A 24,329-nucleotide genomic window follows, 5' to 3' on the forward strand; every position below is an offset into this window, starting at 1 on the left:
AGACTGTTACCTTCTAGGCAGATTAGAAGACACTTCCTGGAGGAGAATGACCAGCCCTGGAAACAGGGAAAGAACTAAAGTTTCTGAAATCAGAGGTTCCCAATAGATGGCCCACCAGGGTCACCCTCAGTGGAGCTCTATGCCTACAGGCCTGACCCTCACCTTCAGAACCACCAGTCAGCTTTTCAGTCCCTCCACTCTAAACATCAGGAGATAACCAAGGTCTACCAGGAACTCAAGGAAAGTTTCTAATGTGGAAAATAAGGCCAAAACAAATGGGGCAGGGGAGAGAAGCAACTTGGAGGAAATGAGACTGTGCAGGGAGAAGAAAACTAAAAATAGACAAAAATTTGTCATTAATATCCTCAGAGATATAACTGTATCCATGAAACAACAGAATGCTACAAAAAAACACAAAAAAGGGAAATGAAAAACTCTACAGGAGGGTTGGAAAATAAAGATGAGGAAATCTCCCAGAAAGTGGAACAAAATGAAAAACATGGAAAATATGAGAAAAAAGATAGAGAACCAGTTCAAGAGGCCCAACATTCAGAAAGAATGAACAGAGAAAACAAGAGAGGAAATCATCAACAAAACAACTCAAGAAAAGTTCCCAGAACTAAAGTTGTCAGATTGAAAGGGGTCACAAAGTGCCCAAAACAGTGTCAAATACACATCATGAAAGGCATCAATGGGAAATTCATTAACACTGGTGAAAAAGAAAAGATTCAACACGTTTCTAGAGAGAAAAAAACAGGTCACATACAAAGGGTCAGGAATTAGAATGGCCTGGGACTTTTCAACAGCAACACTGGAACCTAAAAGACAATGAAGCAATATCTTCAAAATTCTGAAGGATAATTATTTACAACCCAGAGTTCTATACAAAGAATAACGATATTTTCAGACATACACAGTCTTGAAAAATATACTCCCCATCCATCCTTTTTCTAGAAGCTATTAACTAAAGGCTTCACCAAGAAGACAATCCGGAATATTGGAAACAGAGATCCAATTCAGGAAAGGGCTGCAAGGAATCAACATACGTTTGGTGAAAAGAGATTTCTGGAAGGCAGCTGTGCCCCAGATGTGGAGGGCCACCAGTACAGGCTGAATGACTGACTCAAGAGAGTAACATACCAAAGGCTGTCATCCCCAAGATGCCTATTGCCACTGTACCATATTCATTTAGGTAAAATTTTTATTGAAATATAACATCCATACAGAATATTGCCCAGATCATGAGTGTACAGCTTGATGACACGTGGGTAACCGGTAGTCAAATCAAGAAACAGAACATTGGGCTTCCCTGGTGGCGCAGTGGTTGAGGGTCCGCCTGCCGATGCAGGGGACACGGGTTCGTGCCCCGGTCCGGGAAGATCCCACATGCCGCGGAGCGGCTGGGTCCGTGAGCCATGGCCGTTGAGCCTGCGCGTCCGGAGCCTGTGCTCCGCAACGGGAGAGGCCACAGCAGTGAGAGGCCCGTGTACCGCAAAAAAAAAAAAAGAAAAAAGAAAGAAACAGAACATTACCAAAGCCCCAGACGCCCTTCCGGGGTCCCTTTCCAAATCAAGGGCAATATCTCTCCTGGCTTCTTATATCGTAGGTTAGTTCTGTCCATTTTTAAATGTTTTAATAAGTAAAGTCATGCAGTATGTATTCTTTTATGTCTGACTCTTTCATTCAGTATTATGTCTGTGAGAGTCATCCGTGTTGTATGCTGTGTGCTCCTTCCCATTGCTCTAGACATCTCATTTTACAAATATATCCCAGTTGAGTTATCCATTCTACTCTTGATGAGACATTTGGGTTATAGCCAGTGTTTTGATTCTTATAAATAGTGCTGCTATGAGCATTCTTACACATCTTTTAGTTGAACGTATGGACACATTTCTGTTGGGGTTATACTTAGGAGTGGTTCTGCTAGGACACAGACTATGCGGTTTTAGCAAATACGGCCAGAGATCCAAAGTAGTGCACCATGTAACATATTTTCAAATAGAGTGCAAACTACCTGGGTAAGGTGAGCCCAGAGTCATCCACACTTGGATACCCCTGCCCTTGTTCTGATGAAGCTCCAGCTCCCCCATTCACACCCTGCTGTGTGGATCAGCTGTGGAAAGTCTTTTCATCCCCACAGAAGTGTTCGCATGTGATCAGCTCCTGAGAACTAGAAGTAGACGAGGCAAGCTTAAAAACCCAGATTACAGAGCGGCTCACCATTCCCCTTGGCCATACACGTTGCTGCTGGATAACCAGCACCTGGCCTACCTTTCAGCCCTGCCAGAGGCCCTGTGCTTCCTGGGACTCTGTCCTGACTTGGATTACCAATGTCCCCAGAGGGGACCATTAAGAGCCCAGGGAAGCTACGCCTGATTATAATCCAGCAATTTTATTCATGTCATCTTCCCCTAGGTGCCTTCATCTAACATGGGAACAGTACCCTTTCCTTGCAGAGCAAAGTCTGTGCTTGCCACTCAGCAAACCCCAAATCAAACACTATATTATTCAGGGTACACATGCAAATGAGGACACTACAAAGAAAAGCAAGGAACTGACTGAGACAAAGTGAGGGTGTGCACACTCATGTTCAATGCAGCATTATTTACAACAGCCAAACGGTAGAGGTAACTCAAGTGTCTGTTGATCAATGGATAAACAAAACGTGGGATATATATATATATATATATATATATATATATATATATATATATATAAAAACGTGGGATATATATATATATATATATATATATATATATCTCCCAATTTATTTTGGTGCCATGGTGACACGGCACCCATGTTTCCCAAGGAGTTCTCCTGCTCTGCAGATTCTCTGACATCTTAAGGTAACTCCAGCTCATTCCTTATTAAAAAAAATAAATAAGCGATAGCAATTAAAAATAATGACCTGAGGAAGATATGACATCTTCAGTGGCTATAAAGATTTCGGCATTTTGACAAATATCATATATCACAAAACCTAAGACACCTTTCATGGGAGGACATATTATTTTTTTTATATATAACCAAGAAAGAAAAAAGCACTGCAAGGTAAACTGTAACAGGCCATCGGCTATTAGATACACCCCAGTTTCGGAAATGCTAAAATGGGGGGAGAAATTACATCTTAGATTCAATGAAATATCACAGTTCAGAAAGAATCAGTATTGAATTCACTCTTTGAATTTGAGTTCGTTAAGTCATGACAGTATATTCTTCAGCTGCTTCGTGTCTTATAGGCTGGTTTCCGTGCCATTACAAATACCAACAAAAAAAAAGGAAAAGAAAATAAGAATTTGAGGGACTATTTTTCATACTTAACTGTTTCATGGGAACAATACGATTATGTACAAAGAAGAAACTCAAAACCCTTAAATGTTGTCGCCTGTGCACACAACAGATTACGCGCAACAAGCTTTCTCCGGGGCTGTTTCATCAGCGATCCTAAGAGGTATTGATACTGCACTCAGGGCACACACTGTGAAGCCTAACAGTAGGGAGATGAAGTTTTTAGAGCATTTTGGATGAAACTGAAATAATGAGATGCAGTATCTTCTCTGCATAGGGCATGTTCAAGCTGTCGATCCTCCTTCGGTAGGAGGCCAGGTGCTGAGAACCCTGGGGAAGAGCGATGAGGAGGCGGGAGGAGGACTCCTCCGAGCTGGGCCCTGGGTTAAGTTCTCCCCACACGTGACCACATGCAGCCATCCCAACAACCTCACGAGGCAGGTGATGGCCCCTTCTTGGTGGTGGAAATCTCCCTGAGACTGAGAAATTTGCTTAAGGGTGTCTGGCCAATAGTCGGTGGGGCAGAGATTTGAAACCAGTTTATCTCCCTCTAAACCCCATACTTTTCCCACTGCACCATTAGACCTATCTGGTCCAAAGCTATATACAAAGAGTGTTGAAGACACTTTTTTTTTTTTCAGTACGCGGGCCTCTCATTGCTGTGGCCTCTCCCGTTGCAGAGCACAGGCTCTGGACGCGCAGGCTCAGCGGCCATGGCTCACGGGCCCAGCCGCTCCACGGCACGTGGGATCTTCCCAGACCGGGGCACGAACCCGTGTCCCCTGGATCAGCAGGCAGACTCTCAACCACTGCGGCACCAGGGAAGCCCAAGACACTTTTTAAGTCAGGCCCAGATGAAAACAATTTGAATCTGCTTACCTGCCTTGCCCCTTGTAAGTCATGCTGAGTTTTCAGGACTCATGGTAAGCAGTGGGGTGAGAGAAAGAGCGGGGAATTTGAGAAAAGGAAAAATGGCAGAAAAGGGCTGCAGAGTTGAATCCAGCAGTACTAACTTGTTTAGGACTCTGCATTAGAAGTGAAAAGTGGGCCAGTGTCCAGGGTGGACAGCAGATTTCGGAAGCTAACAGAAGCCCCAGGCTGACATACAGTCACTACGATGAAGATATGCATAGAAATGAAAGCCTCCTCCTTCTGAGATCCTTCCCAGAAATGCAGGCCCTGGCTGGGCGCTGGCCCCTCTCTCACCCACCTGGCTATGGCTGTGACAGTCCAAGAGGTCGTTGCTGATGTAGGCCTGCAGAACGGTCTCCCTCTGCTCTCCAGGGTGCGATGTGGTCAAGCGCTAGAATGAAGAAAAACAAGGGCAACAGGACCCAAGTGTCGATGTGGAGGAAACTGTTCCCGCAGCTGGTAGCACCAGTAACTATGCATTTCACCAAACAAGATGAGTAATACCCAGCCGGGTGGCCAACCAGCCAACCAGCCAGTTAACAAAAAATTACAACGTACTTCTGGATGGGCGATGCAGGAGTCAACTTACACACGTAACCTCCAGAGCAGTGAAGGACTGTACTGGACTGGACTGTAAGGGAGGAGATAAGAGACAGCACACCGATGCCTGCAGAGGGCTTTTTTTTTTTTTGCCGTAAGTGGCTCAAGAGTTGGTACCCGAAGGACGAGCAGACTATTGGGCAGCACGGGGGGATGTGAGCGCAGTGGGGGCTGGGGACGTGTGGTCCAGCTGAGGGGGGTGTGAAAACACAGGGTGCCTTTGCGTGGTGCCCGACGGGGGGGCCGTGAATGAGCGCCAGGCGCACAGAGCAGACCCGTCCCACAGGGGCCGGCACAGCAGCACTGCGGATACTGTGTGTGCGTGTGCGTGCGCGTGTGTGGCACCCCTGGCACCGCCCTCCTTGCATACGGTCCTCTCTTCCCCCAGGGCCTCCCTCCTTGGCTGCAGTGGGTCCCACCTCTCCGGAACACCGGCCTCTCAGGACCTCCACCTTTGGGTTCCGGACAGTCTGCTGCTCTTCCCGCCTTCTCACCCATGGGCTTTACACGGTCACAGGGGCTGCCGCCCTTCTGGTGAGTTCGGAGGCTACTGTTGGGCTGGGGTGGAGGGGTGAGGGGCTGGAGGGGTCTCAGACAGAATTACAAGGATCTCTTTATTTTTCCTGCTTGTTCTATGACATTCATTCAGCAAAGGAACATCCTGTCTCGCCAAGAGGCTTAATAGCATGGACCGATAGCAAGTGCCCGGCGGATAATCGAAGAACCAAAGGGAGGCTGGTAACTGGAGCAGGGGCAAACCTCCGGGCAGGGACAGCCGCTAGCGGTTACTCACGCCACCCACCCACTCTAGTCAACAGAACCAGAGCAGACACAGTGGCCCCAGGACTCTCCCTGCTGATCCTGGAGCGTCCTCAGAGCGCTCCTCCAGACCACATTCCCGGAAGCACTGCCAACCGTCAGAGTGCAAGTGCTTCCCAGAGAGATGGGGAAATCACTCAGAGGCATTTGGACGTCAAGATAACCTGAAATTTGGGGATCCATGAAGGGGTTTGACACTATTTCAAGGTGAATTAGAATAGATTATTCAGTTAAAGAGTGAACCAGGGACTTTCCTGGTGGCCCAGGGGTTAAGAATCCGCCTGCTGATGCAGGGGACACGGGTTCGAGCCCTGGTCCGGGAAGATCCCACATGTCGCAGAGCAACTAAGCCCGTGCGCCACAACTACTGAGCCTGTGTGCCACAACTACTGAGCCTGCGCTCTAGAGCCGCATGCCACAACTACTGAAGCCTGCGCGCCTAGAGCCCGTGCTCTGCAGCAAGAGAAGCCACTGCAATGGGAATCCCACACACCGCAGCGAAGGGTAGCCCCCGCTCGCCACAACTAGAGAGAGTCCAATAAATAAATAAACTGTACTCCAATAAAAATTAAAAAAAAAAAGAGTGAACCAGTGTTGACTTAGGCCAGCAGTTCTCAAAATGTAGTCTGGGGAACCCTGGGGATCTAGAAGGGTTCCCCATACTACACTTGGAGAGTCCCTTCAGGGTAGTCTAGAAGGTCACAATTATTTTCATAATAATACTAAGGCATGTTTTGCCTTTTTAATGATCAACCTCTCAGAGGTCATATGAAGCGTGATAGATACTGTGACAAACTGAACGTAGAAGCAGAGATGAGGATCCAGCTGCCCCCCATTAAGCCAGACATTAAAGAAATTTATAAAAGTGGAAAACAATGTCAGTCTTCTCACTAATTTTTTTTTTAGTTTGGAAAATAGTTATTTTTCATAAAAAAATATGTTATGTCCTCAGTTTATTACTGTTCATCTTAAATGAATTAATAAATATATATTTTACGTTTTCTCAGCTTTAACTTCTAATACTGTGAAATTTTGGTAGATAAAATTCACATAAACAAAGCTCTTTGGGTTCCTCAGTAATTTTTGACAGTGTCAAGAGGTCTGGGACCAGAAAGCTTGAGAACCACTGCCTTAACTGTGATCAATCTGAAAACTGGCGAGAAAAGCAACCATTTATTTATTTAAACGAAGGCTTTTTTTCTTTTTTTTTGGCTGTGCCGCGTGGCTTGCGGGATCTTAGTTCCCTGACCAGGGATCGAACCTGTGCCCCCTGCAGGGGAAGCGTGGCGTCCTAACCACTGGACCACCAGGGAATTCTCAGAAAAGTAACCATTTAGATTACACTCTATTTTCCTTAAAGACTTGTTAATAAGTTTTCACCCTTGATGCCTCCTCGTGTGGCTGCGCGGGAATACCTAAATCCAGAGGTGTCTGCGGGGGTCAGTGTGAGCGGGACTCGTGCTCTAAAATACCGACGCCACCAGCTGTGAGTCTGGCTCAGGACCAGGGAAGGACCAGATGCCAGGACGTCTCCGGGGCCTTGAAACTACATGTACCAAATCATCATGTATCAAATCATCGAGTGAAGGCAATGGCAGCTGTGACGTCAACATAGGGGTTTTTTAAAAGAGACCACAGTGATGTTCAGAAGCTGCTTTTCATTTGCACTCTTGGTGTCAGCAGGAAGCATGAAGAAAGATTTTGAGAAGATGGGTTAAAAGATACAGGCAAGGCAGCCAGCCAAGAAAACCAGCATGGTCTTTTTTTTTTTTTTTTTTTTCCTCGGTACCTGGGCCTCTCACTGTTGTGGCCTCCTGTTGCAGAGCACAGGCTCCGGACGCACAGGCTCAGCGGCCATGGCTGACGGGCCCAGCTGCTCCGCGGCATGTGGGATCTTCCCGGACCGGGGCACGAACCCGTGTCCCCTGCATCGGCAGGCGGACTCTCAACCACTGCACCATCAGGGAAGCCCCCCTTTTTTTTTTAACTTCAAGAAAAAGGTACTTACCCAGCGCAGAGCCTGCAACAAAAAGGCTTTCAAGCGGTCACTCCCCAAAATCAAATCCTTCTTCAGTTTCTCATAATCCAAGGAGGGCAGTAATGGGACATCCTTCAATTTCCTACTCAGCAACACAAGTTCAAAGAGAAAGAACAGAGCAAAAGGGCGTGTTCATCACACCTCCTGAGTATCATGACAGTCTCATCTAGAGCTGCTCTGACATGCTGGACGGGCAGTGGCCCACCTGCTCTCTGTGCTCCTCGCGTTAACTCCAGGCCTCCACCAAGAGGGCTGGGTTCCAGGCCCCCCACCCCAGCTTCAACGGGCTCAGCTCTGTCTCTTCTGTTGCATGTACCAGGGTCTATATAACACTTTTCCTAAAACAAGGAGTCTCGGCCTAATGGGATTAGATACCACCACGTTCACAATAGGCCAGGGCTCCGCACCATGGGGATGAAATCACCTTGGAGGCATCATAGAATCCTGAGGTCTATTTAGAATCCTGAGCAAAGTCCAAAGCCTATTAGTTTCAGCAGGCTACCCTAGGGTCCTCCCTAAAAACCTGAAGCCACTGTCCCTCTCAAGCCTGACGGACTGGCTTGGGGGGATGTGAAGGACAGAACAGGGGTCAGAAAACAACTGTGACGACGAGGCGCACAGCTGACCATCCAGGAGGTAGGAGGGTGTGGCCAGGAAGCAGCAGTGGGGACGTGCCAGTGAGACAGGTAGTAAGTAGGGCAATTTGCAAACCCTCCTCAGGAGGACTCTGAGTCAGACCTCAGGCGAAGGCAGGTTTCAACTAAGAGAGACCGCTGTTCAGAGATCCACACGGTGCAGATGACCCAACACCTGCATCTGGCTGGCCAGAAACAAAAGGGACCACCTCAGATGCCTTGTCACTAAAACAAGTATCTTCACATTCTGTTTTGTTGAATAGAAGAAGATTGGAGTGTATAGAAAAATGGAAAACTGAATGAGGTCTGCACTGTCTCCATGTTAATTTCCTCGTTTTGCTGTTGTACTACAGTCAGATAAGATGTCATCACCTTATCTGAGACACTGAGGGACTCAGCTTCCTATGAAGCTATAATCATTTCAAAATAAAAAAACTAAGAACAAAACAAAATATGATTCTTCTAATACTGTGCAGAGAATATTAATATTAAATGAGAATTCATGAAGAATTGAGTGAAAAGACTGAAGCTGTAGGGTTTCATTTGCTTTTAAGGGTGGAGTAAAAACTGAGCTAATACCTCTGGGAGGTAGGATTTGGGGCTCTCTAAATTTTCTTCTTCATGTTTCTATAGACTCAAATTTTCTATAATGAGCATGTATTACTTACATTATAGGAAAAAATTACATGCTAGTTTTTTTTTTTGGCCACGCCACGCAGCTTGCAGGATCTTAGTTCCCCGAGACCGTGGATCGAACCCGTGGCCTCAGCAGTGAAAGCACACAGTCCTAACCACTGGACCGCCAGGGTGTTCCCTTAAGGTTAGTTTTTAAAAGAAAAAATGAGATCCTCTTATAGGGCCTGGAAGAAAAAGCCAGAAAAGAGGGCATCGAATGGGGTCTCAGTTAACACTCCTGGGGAGGAGCGTCAGAGTCTTCTATTTAATATGGCAAATAGTAAACCTCTGTTCATGGTACATTGATTATTTTGATTTTTTTTTCCAGAGGCAGATACTATTGTGAGTTTAAAAATGAATACAAATACTTTAAAAAATTCCAATTATAAATAACTGGTCAGTATTCTTCAAACGTGTCAAGGCCTCGAAAGACAAAGACTGAAGAATGATTTCAAATTAAAGGAAACTAAGACGTGACAAGACTAACGTGTGATCCTGGACTGAACCTCAGACCAGAGAAAGGACATAACAGAACAACAGATAGAATGTGAATAAGCCCTGCAGACTAGAGGACAGGACTTTTTCAGCATTAATTTTCTGATTTTGATAACTGCACTGGGCTTGTGTAAAATATTAACACTGGGGAATCTGGGTGAAGGGTATATGGGAATTCTTTGTTCTATTTTTGCAACTCTGAAATTATTTCAAAATGAAAGAAAGTTTTAATTTAAAATGCAAACAGGCTCTTTCTCTAGACAACAAAAGTTCCATTTGTAAAGCCAAGTTTGATAATGTTCTATAGCTGGGGAGCTTCTACTCAAAGGAGGAAAAACGGTCATATATGTTTGGGCCATATTTACTTGCCAATAATGGCAATATTACTAAGTTGCTCGGCTATCCCCCATTTCTGTGGTCCAGCCACTCTCCCACAGTCCATGAGGAAACTGAGGTACAGACAGGTTATAAAAGTGGTCCAAGGTCACAGAGCCGGTGGCAGAGGGGGGTTTGAACCCTGGCAGTCCGTGCTCATAAGCACTGCATTCCACAGCCACCATCTGAAGTGAACAGAGTGCAGGGTTAATGTCAGACTCGGGCAAGACCGAGGGAGGGAGGAATGTTGTATCGACCGCAGGTGTCTTGGTAATATCATAGCACCCTCCAATCCCCACCACCACCCAAGGCTGGCTCAGAGGGTCACCAGAACCCACCCTAGTCCTCGTGTCCATGCCAAAGGTTCTCAACTTCCCTGCTAGTGCAACACCTATGCCTGGTGAAGCCCCCGTGCCTCAGATACCCCCAGGGGGACAGCCTAACTGACTTGGATAGGAACGCCCCAGCACACACAGAGCTATCCTGTGGCCCTGGTCACAATGTGACTCAGGAGAGAACATAAAATCTAGACATTGCCACGTTCTGTGGACTGCCGTACGACAGTAGATTAAACTGATTTCTATAGAATATTATAGGAACAATTCAACAATTTCTTCCATTCGATGCTACCTCACCAACGTAAATAGAATTGACTTTAAAAGATATTTTTGTAAGTATTTTATAAGTATTACTTATGATTACTGGTATTTCCTTTAATACCCACATGTAGCTCCAGCTTAATCAAAGGAATTCGTCTAAGCGAGGCAGTTAAGAGCTTTTATTAAAACTGTTTCGAATTTCAGTTTTACCCATAGCTATTCCCCTTAATAACAATTCCTAAGAGTAGTTACTTACACGGGTGCCAAGGAGGCTCTTAACATGGTTGAAGCCTGAGGGGGGAGGGGGAGAGAAGGAAAGAGATCATGTTAGACATTGACAGCAATGCATTAATCCCAAATCACTGTAACGGCACAGAACCAACGGATTTGCAAAGTGTTTCATCCACCAGGATTCTCCAACCATAATCGTATATGATTTAAAAATTAGCCCAAGTCCAAGTTTAGTAATACCCTACTGATGCATTTCCCAAGCCACCCACCTCTGGCTTGTTGCTACTCCACTCCAAGCAGCAGTCTATAAGAAAACGGGTGGGTTCGCCCTGACCAAGCTCCCAGAGGAACTTAAAGCTGCCTAGTCAAAGACATCATAAAGAACAAAAGCAGTGAAAATCAGTTTATTATCCTGGTTTTCTTCTTTATTAAGATTTTATCTTTGAGTATACAAATAACACATGCACTTAGCACCAAGTCGCTCTAGAGGTGTTTATGGAAAAAATTCACGATCCCCCTCCCACCCTACTCCCTTCTAATCCTGCCTATAGGCCAAATCACTGCCTACTTTACGGGCACGTCCCATTTATTGTTTTGTTTTTGCTACTACAGCAACGTGGTATTAAGCATGTACTAAAATAGAGAAACCACCAAATGCTGTGAATGACGCTTGTTTGGATGGACTCAAACCAACCGTAAAAGACATTTTGAGAAAACACGGGAAATGTGAAAATGGACTGCACTGGTATTACATGATACTAAGGAATTAGTATTAATTATATTCGACACTGTGGCTACGTTTTTCGTTTTTTGAGGCCCTTATCTGTTAGAGATGTATATTGAATTATTTATAGGTAAAATGATAGAATGTTTGGAATTTTTCTAAAAGAACTCTAGGGGACAAAAGGAAGTAGAGGCGACGAGAGGAAGTCTCAGCCGTCTGTGCAGCCCTTCCCGAAGGGGCAGGCAGTAGCGCTCAGTTCCCTCTACGTCACCACAACCCTCGAACGGAACATTATCCACGCTGATCATATTGAACTGTGATCATTTTGCAGCCATTTCTGTCTCTTTCTCCTTTAGCAGACACGGAGTTTCACAAGGGCTGGAGATATAGCACCTGCATGTCCCCAGCACCTGGCACAGTACCTGGACCACAGAGGCACTCAATCAACATTTATTTGTTGAATGCATGAATGAAGACTGACTTCCAAAAGTGGGCACTCCAGAATACTTGACTGATTTACTAAATGTAATAAATCGGCCACGTTCTCAACTGCTTCCCTTCGCAGTATTTACAGATCCCTGTATTCTCACCTTGAAGACCGAAAACCCTGCTTTTAAATGGTTCATGACCATGTATGATCTTGTAACTTTTAACCTTTGACTTTTCCTTTTCTTTTTTGGCCACACTGTGCAGCTTGTGGGATCTTAGTTCCCCGACGAGGGACTGAACCCACGCCCTCGGCAGTCAGAGCTCGGCGTCCTAACCACTGGACTGCCAGGGAATCCCCTTTCCTTCCTTTTTTTTTTTTTTTAAAACCTTTGACTTTTTAAAAATTAATTACTTGTTATTCCTGTTATTGGCTTAAACAGCAAGGAGCTCAGAACATTGTTTGAAATGTCATCTAAATGACTTGTCTAACACATTAAGGGGATCAAGGAGCCAGTAATGTGGTCAATGAAGGACACAGCCATAGTAAAACACTCGCATAATATACACACAAGAGAAAAATATTTTAAAGTTAGTGATATTGGCTACTTCATATTTCCACAAATAAAATTCATTTACATACAACCCCCTTTTTTCATAATTAAGAAAATGTTCTCGGGCTTCCCTGGTGGCGCAGTGGTTGAGAGTCCGCCTGCCGATGCAGGGGACACGGGTTCGTGCCCCGGTCTGGGAAGATCCCACGTGCTGCGGAACGGCTGGGCCCGTGAGCCGTGGCCGCTGAGCCTGCGCGTACGGAGCCTGTGCTCCGCAGCGGGAGAGGCCACAACAGTGAGAGGTCCGCGTACCGCAAAAAAAAAAAAAAAAAAAAAAAAAAGTGTTCTCTATCTTTTAAAACACTGATTTTTTTCTCTTTTGCTAAATTCTATATCATTCTATTTGCCCTGTGAAGAAAGTAATTGAAAAGCAGTAATAACTGACCCTTTCATGAGAAGAGCCAGTATGTTAAACAGTATTGAGACTTTACTATTCAATCAAGTAAATAAAATTTTTCTTTTAAAGCGGGCAATGAGCCGAGGGGAGAATGGCCCAGCCTGCTCCTAACGGGGAGGAAGGTGTGGTATTTCATTCAGTAAGTACTGGCTGCCCACAATCTAACAGGCCTCTGCTAGGCACCGCTGAAATCGGTGGGCAAGGCAAAAGCCCTCTTCTCAGAGAGCTTGCAATCCAGTGGGCAGAATCAATGATCAAATAAATCTCCGTGCCTCGCCTGCAAGATGGTGGCAATGCTATACCAGTGGGTGCAGATGCCAACGAGGGTGCAGATGCCAACGAGGGCGCACGGAAGTCAGCGTAGCTTCCCCTCTCTTCTGCCTGTCCATGCTGAGCTCCCAGTGCTGACGGGGATGCTAGAGCTGAGAGGTACTGAGCGTAAGTTATGAAGAAGTTGACCTTAACATTGACACCCAAGTATAAATTTGCCCATGGAATGGAGAACTCACAGTGGGTGACGGCTACCACTTCCTTCTTAGGTGGAGGCGTTAATAAGAATACTCGAACACTGAGGGGGCTGCTCTGATCTGTTGACTAACCTTTACCTTGGATTGGATTTCTAAAGGTCACTGCCACCAGCTGCGGGCGCTGCTCTGCGCGTAGGCGGGGTGGACACAGCTACGACAGTCTGGCTAAGGAAGAAAAGCCCCAGGAAGAGAAAGCTGGGAGAGGCCCCAGAATCATCATCAGCTGGAATAATTTCCCTCTCAAGGTAACTCTGGATTTTGAGTATGGACGACAAGCCCAGGGAGCACCCCCTCGCTAAGGAGGCCCTGACCGCAGCCCCAGTGGGCGCTGTGTGAGTTCCAGGATTCTACGCTGGCACTCAGAGTAAGGCCCCCAAGGCCTGGGGCACCAGGAGGAGGCCGGCGCCCCGGCCACGGCGGACGTGGGCGCAGAGGGGTGGCGCTTTCCACTGGGCAAGCACAGTGTGAACGTGTGGCAGCCCTTTCCGGGCACAGGTAGAGGCCAGTGGAACGAGGAACGTATGCACCTGTCAGTTAGTCACTGAGCGCCTGTGCCGTGCCGGGCTCAGGGCAGGACTCTCTGCAACGCTTGGACGTGGGAGAACTGAACTGCTACCTCAGCCGAGAGTGAACACGCAGAACTACGGCCCCACCCCTTCCCAGCTGCAGGCAAGGAAGCGGAGCCCGGCCCTCGGGGTCATGGTGTGGGCGAGGGCGTTACTGGGGCCACACGAGCCTGGGACCACTCTTGGTGACAACAGCAGGATGAGGGGCTTTGCTAATGACGCATGACGTCAGGAAGTGTGCTTAGAGAAACCGGGAGGAGGTGTGATGTGGCGAGAGTGTCCCTGGGTCACGAGCGACTGGAGGTGGACTGGGTTGACAGGGGCCTGTCACTGTGGGACTTCTCCAGGGAGTTTGGTGTACGGCTAAGGGTCGTGAATCTCAGTACCCAGCGTGTCTCAAACTTGTGACATCAACAGTTTGCTTGGGGACGGGGACATCCCATGGGACTGGCTTCAATGCACACACTTCGGGAACTGCTGCTCCACAGGAGCAGCGGGTGTGCGCAGCCCAGGGAGGGTCAGAAAGAAGGAGCCTCGCCGACACCAGCAGTGGCTGCGAGCCCCAGGGCGACAGGAAGGCCCCGCCTGGAGCCAGAAACCTCCTCGGACCAGGCTGGTCCACTGCCAGCCCTTCTTCCCCGGCCCCGCTCACGTGGGACTAACGCTGAACCCAGGTGCCGCCTGTGCGGTGCAGGACAAAGGCAGGACTCTTGTCAGGCGACCTCACGGGGAATGGTCACCAGGAGAGGTTAAGTCACCCCTGCGGGAAACCTGAGGAAATGTGTGTCGGCCACGCGACAGAGAGGCAACAGGAGCCGGGGGCCCAGAGGGGCACCCCCGCCACGTGGGCAAGGGGGGCTGCTGTGGCCAGCCCTGTACGGACACAACGCGAAAACGCAGGGCTGTGACCGCAGAAGGGGAGCGCTGGGATGCAAAACTGTGCAAATGCGATCTGGAAGCGGCGCCACGTGTGCGCGCGGTGTGGGAGTGCCCAGTGTCTGAACCCTTGGCCTTGCCGCGCCACCCACAGCCTGAAGGCGGCTGAGAGCCTGGGGCCGGGCAAGGCGCACAGCTATGCGCACACCTGGGGAGGTGCCGGGGGCTGGGGCGCTGGGGCTTCTTGGGGTTTCTGAGACCCGAGTCAGGCCTAGAGAGACAGATGCGCATGAGATCGTGGAGGGCTGGGGACTCCATGCTGAGCACGTCGGACCGGAAGCAATGACAGGTATTAAGCAAGGGAGTAACCAGATGGGATTCCTGTATGTACCTGAATCCTTCCTGAAGCCTGTGGGCATAAGTAAATAAATAAGACACAACCAGAAAGGTCACTCCAGCTCCCGTGTGAATGAGCCATCAGGAATCTAAGAGTTTTGAGACTGAGACCAGGCAGGAAATGTTGCTTTAAGCCAGGACAGAAAGAGGGAGAGCCTGAACAGACACAAAGCAACAGAGGCAGGGCAGGAGGGAGGAAGCCCGCCCAGATCCCCACGGCCACCTGAGCACAGGGCGGAGGAAAGGGAAGAGCCTCGGGTGACCCCCGGGGTTCCCTGGAGTGCCATTTGCTGAGACAGAAACACAGGAGGGAAATCACCCGTGTGGAGGAAAAGATGAGCCTGGGTTGGGACACGGAAAGTGTGACGTGCCTGTCAGACATTCACGGGGAGAAGGCCGGTAAGTCTGGGTTTGGAGGTCAGGGAAAAGGTCCGAGCTAATGGCACAGTTCCCCTCTGCCGATCACGGTCCTACCGACTGATGAGACCAAAGGTATTCAATCCTCACATCAGCAGGGTCAGTTCAGGTACGTGACAGGCACTGGTGTATGAGGTGTGGTAGGGAGAGGGGAACCAGGTGTGCAACTCCCCGTCCTCGATACACAGAGCACTGGGCCCAGAAAGGCTGCCTCGAAATGCAGTGGCAACATGGGGAAAGGGCAGGCGTCCTGCCAAGACTTAAGCAAGCCGCCTGAGGGAGAACGCCAAGGCTGAAGAGGCTGGACTTCATTTGCAGAGCCACAGTCCACACAGCAGGAAGCTTCGGGAAGTACCCTCCTTAGCAGAGCAGTGCCACAGCAAGGCTTCCTGAACATCGGCACGCGGCCACCTCCCCGAAGGGTCACCGCCACCCCCGCCCCCCCCGCCCCTGCAGCTTTTCACTGCTAACAAAGATGGTTGATTCTGGAAGTAGATGCCTCCTAGGATTCACATGTCCTGCGTCTTTAATATATTTCATGCTATCACACTGGGAAGTACTGTAACTTGTATTTCCAGTGCGGCCTACCTGGAGTCGTGGAAGAAAGGGAGGGTTAATTCCCCAAAGAGCCATTTTCCCAATAAGGATGGGTTTAAATGGAAACTTTCCCATCCGATGAATCACAAACCTAGAGGCGCCACAGGGCGGGACTTGGGACTCAGCCGGGGGCTGTGCTCAGTTTTCCACCTCGAGAGTGTCTCTGCATTCATGCTTGCCCACTGCAAACAGGGGGCTAAGGAGAGAAAGACATACCAAAGCACTTTTAAATGCTATTTGCAGCACACAAAGATGGACGCTGCATCATCAGAAAGAGCAAAAAACCGACAATGTCTGCCAGAGGAAGGGCTAAATGCACCATATTGTTCTCCAACTAAAATTCTGAAAGATAAGGGAAATACAAGTATGCTAAAGGGACAAGAAAGACTTTCAAAAATGTAGTTAAGCGAAAGGAGACAGCTGCAGAATGATATGTGCAATAAGATCTCAATTATATACAATTTTTAAAGGTCTGGAGGATGTATGTGAAACACAGTCAACGCTTATCTGTGGAGGAAGGCGGGATGGGGTGCGTGTGAGGGAGGGAAGGGGTTTCTGCTTTGCTCCATTTACTGCTAAATTGTTGTGTATTTTCCAGCTAACATATTCTTGTATCCCTTGTATAACCTTAGAACACACAAAAAACCTCCCTCTTGTGCTCTGAGGAAGAAGTTTCTCCTTTTACTACTTATCACTAGATTCCTGATAATACAAAATCAGATTCATCTCGAATCCCAGCAAATAATGGGCCCCAGGGTTTGGAGCCTGACTTGGTAAGGACCGCGGCATGACAAACCTGGGGTTAGGGTGGTGACAAGCAGTCAAGCTGGAAGAGGCCACCCAGGAGAGCTCTCTTCTCAAGATTTAATCCATCATTATCAACCCTGGGAGCACGTGCATTTGACGCCCAGCTCTGATAATGCATCAGACTTCCGGACACAGTTACCTGGGTGGGAAGGAGGTAGGGTGGAAACACACTTCTTGTCTCCTCAGTGGGGTCCTCGGCCTCCACACATACACAGTCTTCACATATACCCCCCAGAGGGGGTGACTTACTGGATTTGCACTGCCCCGCACCCGCCTCCTCTGGGCAGTGAGGCTGCGCAGAGAGCACAGCCCCAGTGGTAGGGGTGGAGCGGGTGGAGAGCAGGGGCTGGGCCACAGCTGTCCATGACGGGGGGTGGGGTGGGTGGGGTGGGGGGGATTGTTTCTTTAATTCCAGGGCTCAACAGTAGGTTACCCACCTGCCTACCAAAAAAAAAAATCCACATTCTCCAACATAAGCTTTGTCAGAATCAGTGCCAACATCTCCAGCTCCTTTTCCCTTCATTCTATTGTTGTATTTTTCGATTGGTTCGGAACTCAGGGGGAAGAAGGGTCTTATTTACTGAGCCCTTCTGAACTTTCAACAGTGAACGAGGTTGCAGAGGGCCAGATTCTTAACAGCCAGATTTTAAAACCAGTATCAAAGGCACTAAACTTCGTAGCACCAGCCGTTTTCTGATGGGCTTCAGCCAGGCTCCTGTCAGTACAGTGAACTGAAACGCTCAAGCCCGAGGAGAAGCTGATCGAGGACCAGGCTAGAAGGAAGGCTGGTCCGTGCCTACCTATTTATCTTGAAACTGATGGCATCCTGTTTGGACTTCGGGTAGACTATATTCTCTTAAACAAATAAAAAAGCAATCTTCTTCCAAGTCCTAGATCCGATTGGCTCAGTCACCAGACATCCGATCTAAATTGTACCCTAATTTCCTCTTCATGCGTTATAAATCTGATATCATACATTGACGTTAGGCATGCCTAGTCAACTACAATATTCTTTTACACTTCCATAATGACGCCTCACCCACTTTTTATCACCTTATAAGAAAAATATACTAGGAACAATAAAAAATTGTTTGCAGTTTTTATGGCCTGTTATTAAGTCAATGACTCAAGTGGGGAAAAAAAATGGTTGCGAGTTAAGGCAAACAGAGCACATCCTCTCTCCCGCGGGTTTCTGAAGCTCACACTCTGTACCTTAGAGCCACCATAACAGGGAAGGATGGTAGGACCAGCCTCTTGACAAATGAAGGTAACTTCTAACGGGATGAAACAGCAGATACGTTGTTCCCCCATCCCCTTTTATATCGCTCCTTTTAAACACGACATCAGTTTTGTTCACGTGGCCCGTGGGATCTTAGTTCCCTGACCGGGGACTGAACCCGTGCCCCCTGCAGTGGAAGCGCGGAGTCTTAACCACTGGACTGCCAGGGAAGTCCCAACATCAGTTTTAAATATGCTGGATGCAGCACTCCGCCAACAGACAGGATTCTTGTATATGCAAGACAGGGTGGGGTTTTATAAACAAACCTGAAGAACACTAAGTATTTACTGAATTAATACATAAATGGAAGGGGTGGGGGGAATAAGTGGCCTTATTAGACACAGATCCTGCTATGCTAATTACTGCTAGAAAGCCATCATTTTTGGTGAACACACTCTATCCTTAATGTTACCTTAGGTTGATGACTTACAGTTAAGCATACACTGGACACAGAGGGTCAACTCAGCCAGGCCACAGGGATGTGGCTTGAAGCCCCTCATCCTAGAGGGCCCACGAGGGAGTTACTTTTTCGAAACTCGGATGTCTGTGTGTGCTTTACTGACATTTTAAAAATAGTCGATTCGCTAGGATTCCTGTATGCTGACATCACTCCACCCACATCCTAAAGCATGGACTCCGCAGCTCCTGTCCATGTGTGGCACAGCCGACGCAGCGAAAGCCTGGCGGTGCACTTCCACATGCACCCCGAGGACATAGTCAAGGACGCTGGCTCTTCACCACGTTACCATGTCCTTTCTACCAAGATCCACGAGAGGAACTCTCCGCAGGTCTTAGCACCAGAAAAATCCTGTGCAGCAGTTTTTTGACCTTCCAGTCCTCAAAAAAAAAGGTACTTAGACTTGTTTTTAAATTGTAAGAGTAATATACCTACTTGGAAAAAGTTCACGGTCTAAAGGGCACATAGGGGACGTTGGTGGCATTGAAATGGTCTATTGTGGGCACATGTGATGGGCTCGTAGGCGTTCATTTTACTGCTGTGCTTCACAGGCTACATGCGTAGCACAAATGCCGTTTTAGATGCAGTGAATATCACCCTTTCTTCCTTTAGAAATAAGTCATGTAACTGTTTTTTGCACAGGCTACTGGGAAGCCCACAGCCAAATCTGAGCCTCGCTCCCAGGGGTACAGTAACTTAGGACATGCATTTTTTTATCCTAGCCTGAGCCCGGGCTTACTTTTATTCTTCCTACCCTCATCTTCCTTTAAGCACAATTTCTTTTTTTCCCCCAGCATTACTGAGATATAACTGACATACAACATTGTGTGAGTTTCAGGCATACAATGTGATAATCTAATAAATGTATATATTGTGAAATGATTACCACGATAAGGTCAGTTAACACAGCTGTCACCTCTCATAGTTACCTTTTGCTGTTGTGAGAACATTTAAGATCTACTCTCTTAGAAACCTTCAAGTTCACAATACAGTGTTGTTAACTGTAGTCCTCATGCCGCACATTACATCCCCAGACCTATTCACTTTAAAGCCAGATGTCTGTACCCTTTGACCAACATCCCCTCATCTCCCCCACTCCCTGGCGACCACCAATCTACTTTCAGTTTCTATGAATTCTAACCAAAATTTCTTTATTTTTATTTTCTATCTTTTCATTTCTCATATTTGTGTTTTCTCATAATAAGCTGCTTCAAATCTACTTGAGAATCAGGGGGGTTATTTTAATGCTGAAAAAGGCCTTGTTTATGAAGACCCTAGTATTAACGTGCAAACAAGTAAAAGCTGGGGCTCTGACCCTCGGGGTTGCCTCGGGATCACCCGGTGCTTCCTTCCTAATTGCCCGGCTCCACACACACAGCCTCTGGACCAGGGGGCAGGTTGGTGTGCGCTCCTGGGACATGGGTTCAGGAACTCTGAAAACTTCCTCTGGAGACACAGCTGTACTCGTGCCCCTGGTTAAGAACCCGACTCAGCTCCACGTGCCTCCAGATGTGAGCTCTCCTAGGAAGGACACATCACCTACGTAACGCCAACCTGAATCTGACCACAAGGAAACATCAACCACAGAAGGAGAAATGTCCTACTTTTAAAGAAGGGGAAGGACTGTCTTCTTTTAAAATGTCGATGTCATGAAAGTCAAAGAAAGAAAGACGGGGTGGGGGGTGGGAGTGGCGGAGTGTTGAAGCTGAAAGGAGGCTAGAGAGACACGACAAATCAACGTAACACCTGAGCCCACACTCCGGGCACGGGGAAGGGGCTGCTGCAGAGGACGTTAATGGCTCCGCTGGCAAAACTAGGACATGCACAGTAGGTTAGTCAGGTGAAAATACTGCCTCGATATTAAATTTACTGAAGTTGACAATCACATGGTTATATAAGAGAACATTGCTGTTAAGAAATGCACACTGCACTCCAGTATTTAGGAGCAAAGGGCCATAAACATACGTAATTTATCCTCAGATGGTTCAGAAAACATATTGTGTGTGTATGGGTGTGTGTGGAGAGAAAGTAAACAAATGAGCAAAACGCTAGCAGGTGGTGAATATGGGTAAAGGGTATACAAGTGCCCTTCGGGCAGTTTTTGCAGCTTTTCTGTACGTTTGCAATGATTCTAAGTATAAAGTTTAAAAAGATAAAAGGAAAGTCCGTCTGCCACCACACAACCCCAACACGGCAGTGATTTTTCAAACAGGACGAGGTTTCCTTCGTTTCCTACTGCCTTGCTGCCATTAGCGGCCCTGGGACCCAACAAGCAGCTCCGCCTGGAAGAGACAAACGCGCCTCCCCAGCCCCCGCCCCCGCCCCCAGGAGGCCGCCTCCCAGCGGCCCAAACCCACTCTTCCTTCTGGGAACGCACAGACCTCCAAAGCCCGCTGAGATGCAGACTCCGAATGTGTTATTTCCTCCTGTTCTCCCATTTTTTAAAGTTACGGGATTTTGACACCTGGGGGCAGACCCGGGCGCAGAGCCTCACCGTGCCGGGCCTCGTGAAGTCCACGCTGCGCGCCAGGCTCTGCCGCATCTGGTTGCTGAAGAGGCGGACGCAGACGCTCTGCAGGTACTCGGGGGTGATCTGTCGGAGGACAGAGGATGGACGGCGGGTGAAAGGGGTGAGACATCCCCGGAGCCGTGAGAGGCACCCTAGCCAGTGTCGGAGCTGACTCTCAACAGCCTCTCCGAGGGCACAAAGGTGAGCTTTTGCTTTAACATCGCAGCCCCAGGGAGTTGAAGCGCTGCGCCTGACGCAAAAACTAACACACTACTGGTGTGGTCACGGGATAGCACACTTTAAGTCACAGAACCCCACTTAACGTACTCCTGCTGTCATATAGAATAAACTGATTTCTCTTTTTTCTTTTGGCTGCACAGGGTGGCTTGTGGGATCTCAGTTCCCTGACCAGGGATTGAACCTGTGCACTCAGCAGTGAAACTGCAGAGTCCTAACCACTGGACCGCCAGGGATTTCCCATCAAATAAACCGATTTTAAATTTATTTATTTTATTTTTGGCTGCGTTGGGTCTTCATTACTGCGCGCGGGCTTTCTCTAGTTGCAACGACAGGGGGCTACTTTTTGTTGCGGTGCGCGGGCTTCTCATTGAGGTGGCTTCTCTTGTTGCGGAGCACAGGCTCTAGGCGCGCGGGCTTCAGTAGTTGTGCCGCGCGGGCTTAGTTGCTCCGCGGCATGTGGGACCTTCCCGGACCAGGGCTCGAACCCGTGTCCCCTGCATTGGCAGGTGGATTCTTAACCACTGCGCCACCAGGGAAGCCCAAATAAACCGATTTTAAACCATTTTTTGTTAATGCAAGCAACAAAGTCACTGGGTGGCCATAATGTGATGGAAAGAAAGCCGGACTGAAGATCTGAAGATCTGGGGTCAAGCAGTGGACTCGAGAAAATCAGCAGCTCTGCCTCCTGCTTTCCTGACCTGTCGGATGAAATGAATGAGGCCACGGCTCTGCGTCACGGGGAGGGGGGTAAATGAGATCAAGGGAGAGCCTAGCACATGACAGATGGCTCAGTAAACGCTTACTGAATGAGTGATGGAGACACTTTATACACTATCCAGCACTAGACAACAGGAGGCTGGGTTACTGCTGCATCAATGCCACTGCATCATGGCCTCTTCCTTCAGCACCTCTCATACCTCTCTCATTAGGTACCGTGATTCAGGATGGACATCCAGCATCTAAGGTGGTAATCTCTGAAACGTTTTCATCTTATGTCTTTTCTTTTTATAGGGGTAACATGTGCTCATTTAAAAGGTAACACAACCTCTCCCCAGCCCCACCCCACAAGCCAATCCCTGGAGGTAACTACTCTTAACAATTTTACCCCCTTCCAGACTTTTTCCTGTGCCTGATTGTGAGAGGGAAGCTCCTTTTCCCCAGCCTCACGATTCCATGTGCTGAACTTCCATATGGTAATGTAACTGGCTCTCTTCCTACCCCTCACTCATTCGTCCCCACAAGAGGAAGACAACTCAACTGGCTGGTGAGTTGGAAAGAGCCAGAACACTGGGCTAGACCCTTTTGTCTCCCTGCGGTCCTCCTGTCTGTCCCCTTGAAACATCTGGTCTGATTCGGCCACCAGAAAGACTGCCCCTCTGTGCCAGATGTCTCTGGTCATCCCTCGACACTCAGCTATAAGTGACTCAGACAAATAAGGGCCCCATCTCAAGGCTGTACCTCCTACATTATCCTGAGCCCATTTCCTCTGAATTCCCACAGTATCAAAATTTAATCATTCATTTTTCATCTTGTACATTTAACCTTTCCTTGTAAACCTGTTCCTTCCCTACAACCTAGAAACATGTCCAAATACATTTAATATTTTAAAAATACCTTCCCTTTTCTCCTCCCTAGGCCCTCATCTATCAACCACCCTCTCAGTGTTCTTCCTTCACAGCCAAGGTCCTTGAAAGAATAGGCAACGTTTGCCGCCTCCCCTTCACTTTACCTTTCAACACACCACAGTCGAGCCCCCATCTGAATCACCCCAAGGAAACTCATGGCAAAGGCCTTCTAAGTGTCAGAAACACTGGACACTTTTCCGTTCTGGACTTCTACAGTTTTCTGTGATTTTTGAGACTTTGGATCAACCCCTTGCTCCTGAAACTGTTTCCTCTTTTGGCTGATACCGGAACTGATACCAGACCCAGCCCTTTAACAAGGAAATCTGATTCTGTCACTCTCTTGCTTAAAAAAAGTGAGTCAGAAAAGGACATGAATAAACAGTTGACTAAAAGACAAATATATAAATGGCCAAAAAACATATGAAAACATATTCAGCCTCATACATGACTAAAGAAATGTAAATTGAAACATTCAGAATACCAAGTTTTACTTAGCAAACTGGCAAAAATTTCAACGTATAATCATGTCCAGTGTTGGCAAGTGTGTGGAGAAATAGATGCTCTGATACGCTACTGGGGGTGGGGGTGGGTAGACATCGCTGAAATCTTTGGAGAAATAATTTGGCAAAACATCTCTCAAAGTTTTAATGCCCATAACCTTTGACCTAGCAATTCCATTCTTAGGCTCTTATCTTACCTATATTCAAAGGTCTACAGTATATACAAGGATGCTCATCATAACAGTTTTTGTTATAGCAAACAAAAAAATCTAAATGTTCCTCATCAGAGATCTGATGAATTATGGTTCACCCTTGCAGTGGAATAATAATGTACAAGCATCAAAAAGAATGAAGTAGGTGTGTGGTCATGTGGAAAGATCTCCAAGATATATTGAAAGTGAAATAGCAAGCTTGGGAAGAGTAATGGGTCACAGGATCCCAAGTAAGTATGGCATACCGTATGCACACGCACACACGTGCACACACATGCACATGCACAGAAGTGTTCTGAAATAATACACAAGGAAGTGTTAATCTTGAATGTCAGTGAGAAAACGAGACTTAGGGATTGTGTGTGGAAGGGGCCTTTGGCTCCTAACTGTATACTCCTCTGAGTTGTTTCAGTCTTTTACCAAGAGCACGTATTTCTTTTACATGAAGAACAAGCTAGTTAAGATTCCAGTGTTCCCCCCAACCTCATCTCTC

The 24,329-nt window shown here is 47.6% G+C and overlaps 1 protein-coding gene and 1 long non-coding RNA gene across 7 annotated transcripts in view; one reads left to right on the forward strand and one right to left on the reverse strand.

Annotated features, from left to right (window-relative positions):
• Window positions 1-24,329, reverse strand: part of ARMC9 (armadillo repeat containing 9) — a 138,498-nt gene that overhangs the window by 84,478 nt on the left and 29,691 nt on the right. For all 6 annotated transcript variants that reach the window (XM_030875505.3, XM_060301740.2, XM_030875712.3 and 3 more), the window contains 4 exons: window positions 21,245-21,343; window positions 10,693-10,727; window positions 7,628-7,739; window positions 4,499-4,591 (listed from right to left, as the gene is read on the reverse strand). In XM_030875505.3, the coding sequence (XP_030731365.2) occupies window positions 4,499-4,591; window positions 7,628-7,739; window positions 10,693-10,727; window positions 21,245-21,343 (339 nt within the window). The remainder of the gene's footprint in view (window positions 1-4,498; window positions 4,592-7,627; window positions 7,740-10,692; window positions 10,728-21,244; window positions 21,344-24,329) is intronic.
• On the forward strand, window positions 21,169-21,772 carry LOC132597589 (uncharacterized). Its single transcript, XR_009564509.1, has 2 exons — window positions 21,169-21,460; window positions 21,640-21,772. It is a non-coding gene; the product is annotated as an uncharacterized lncRNA (long non-coding RNA).

Source organism: Globicephala melas, chromosome 7, assembly GCF_963455315.2.
Source record: "Globicephala melas chromosome 7, mGloMel1.2, whole genome shotgun sequence".
Taxonomy (NCBI): Eukaryota; Metazoa; Chordata; class Mammalia; order Artiodactyla; family Delphinidae; genus Globicephala; species Globicephala melas.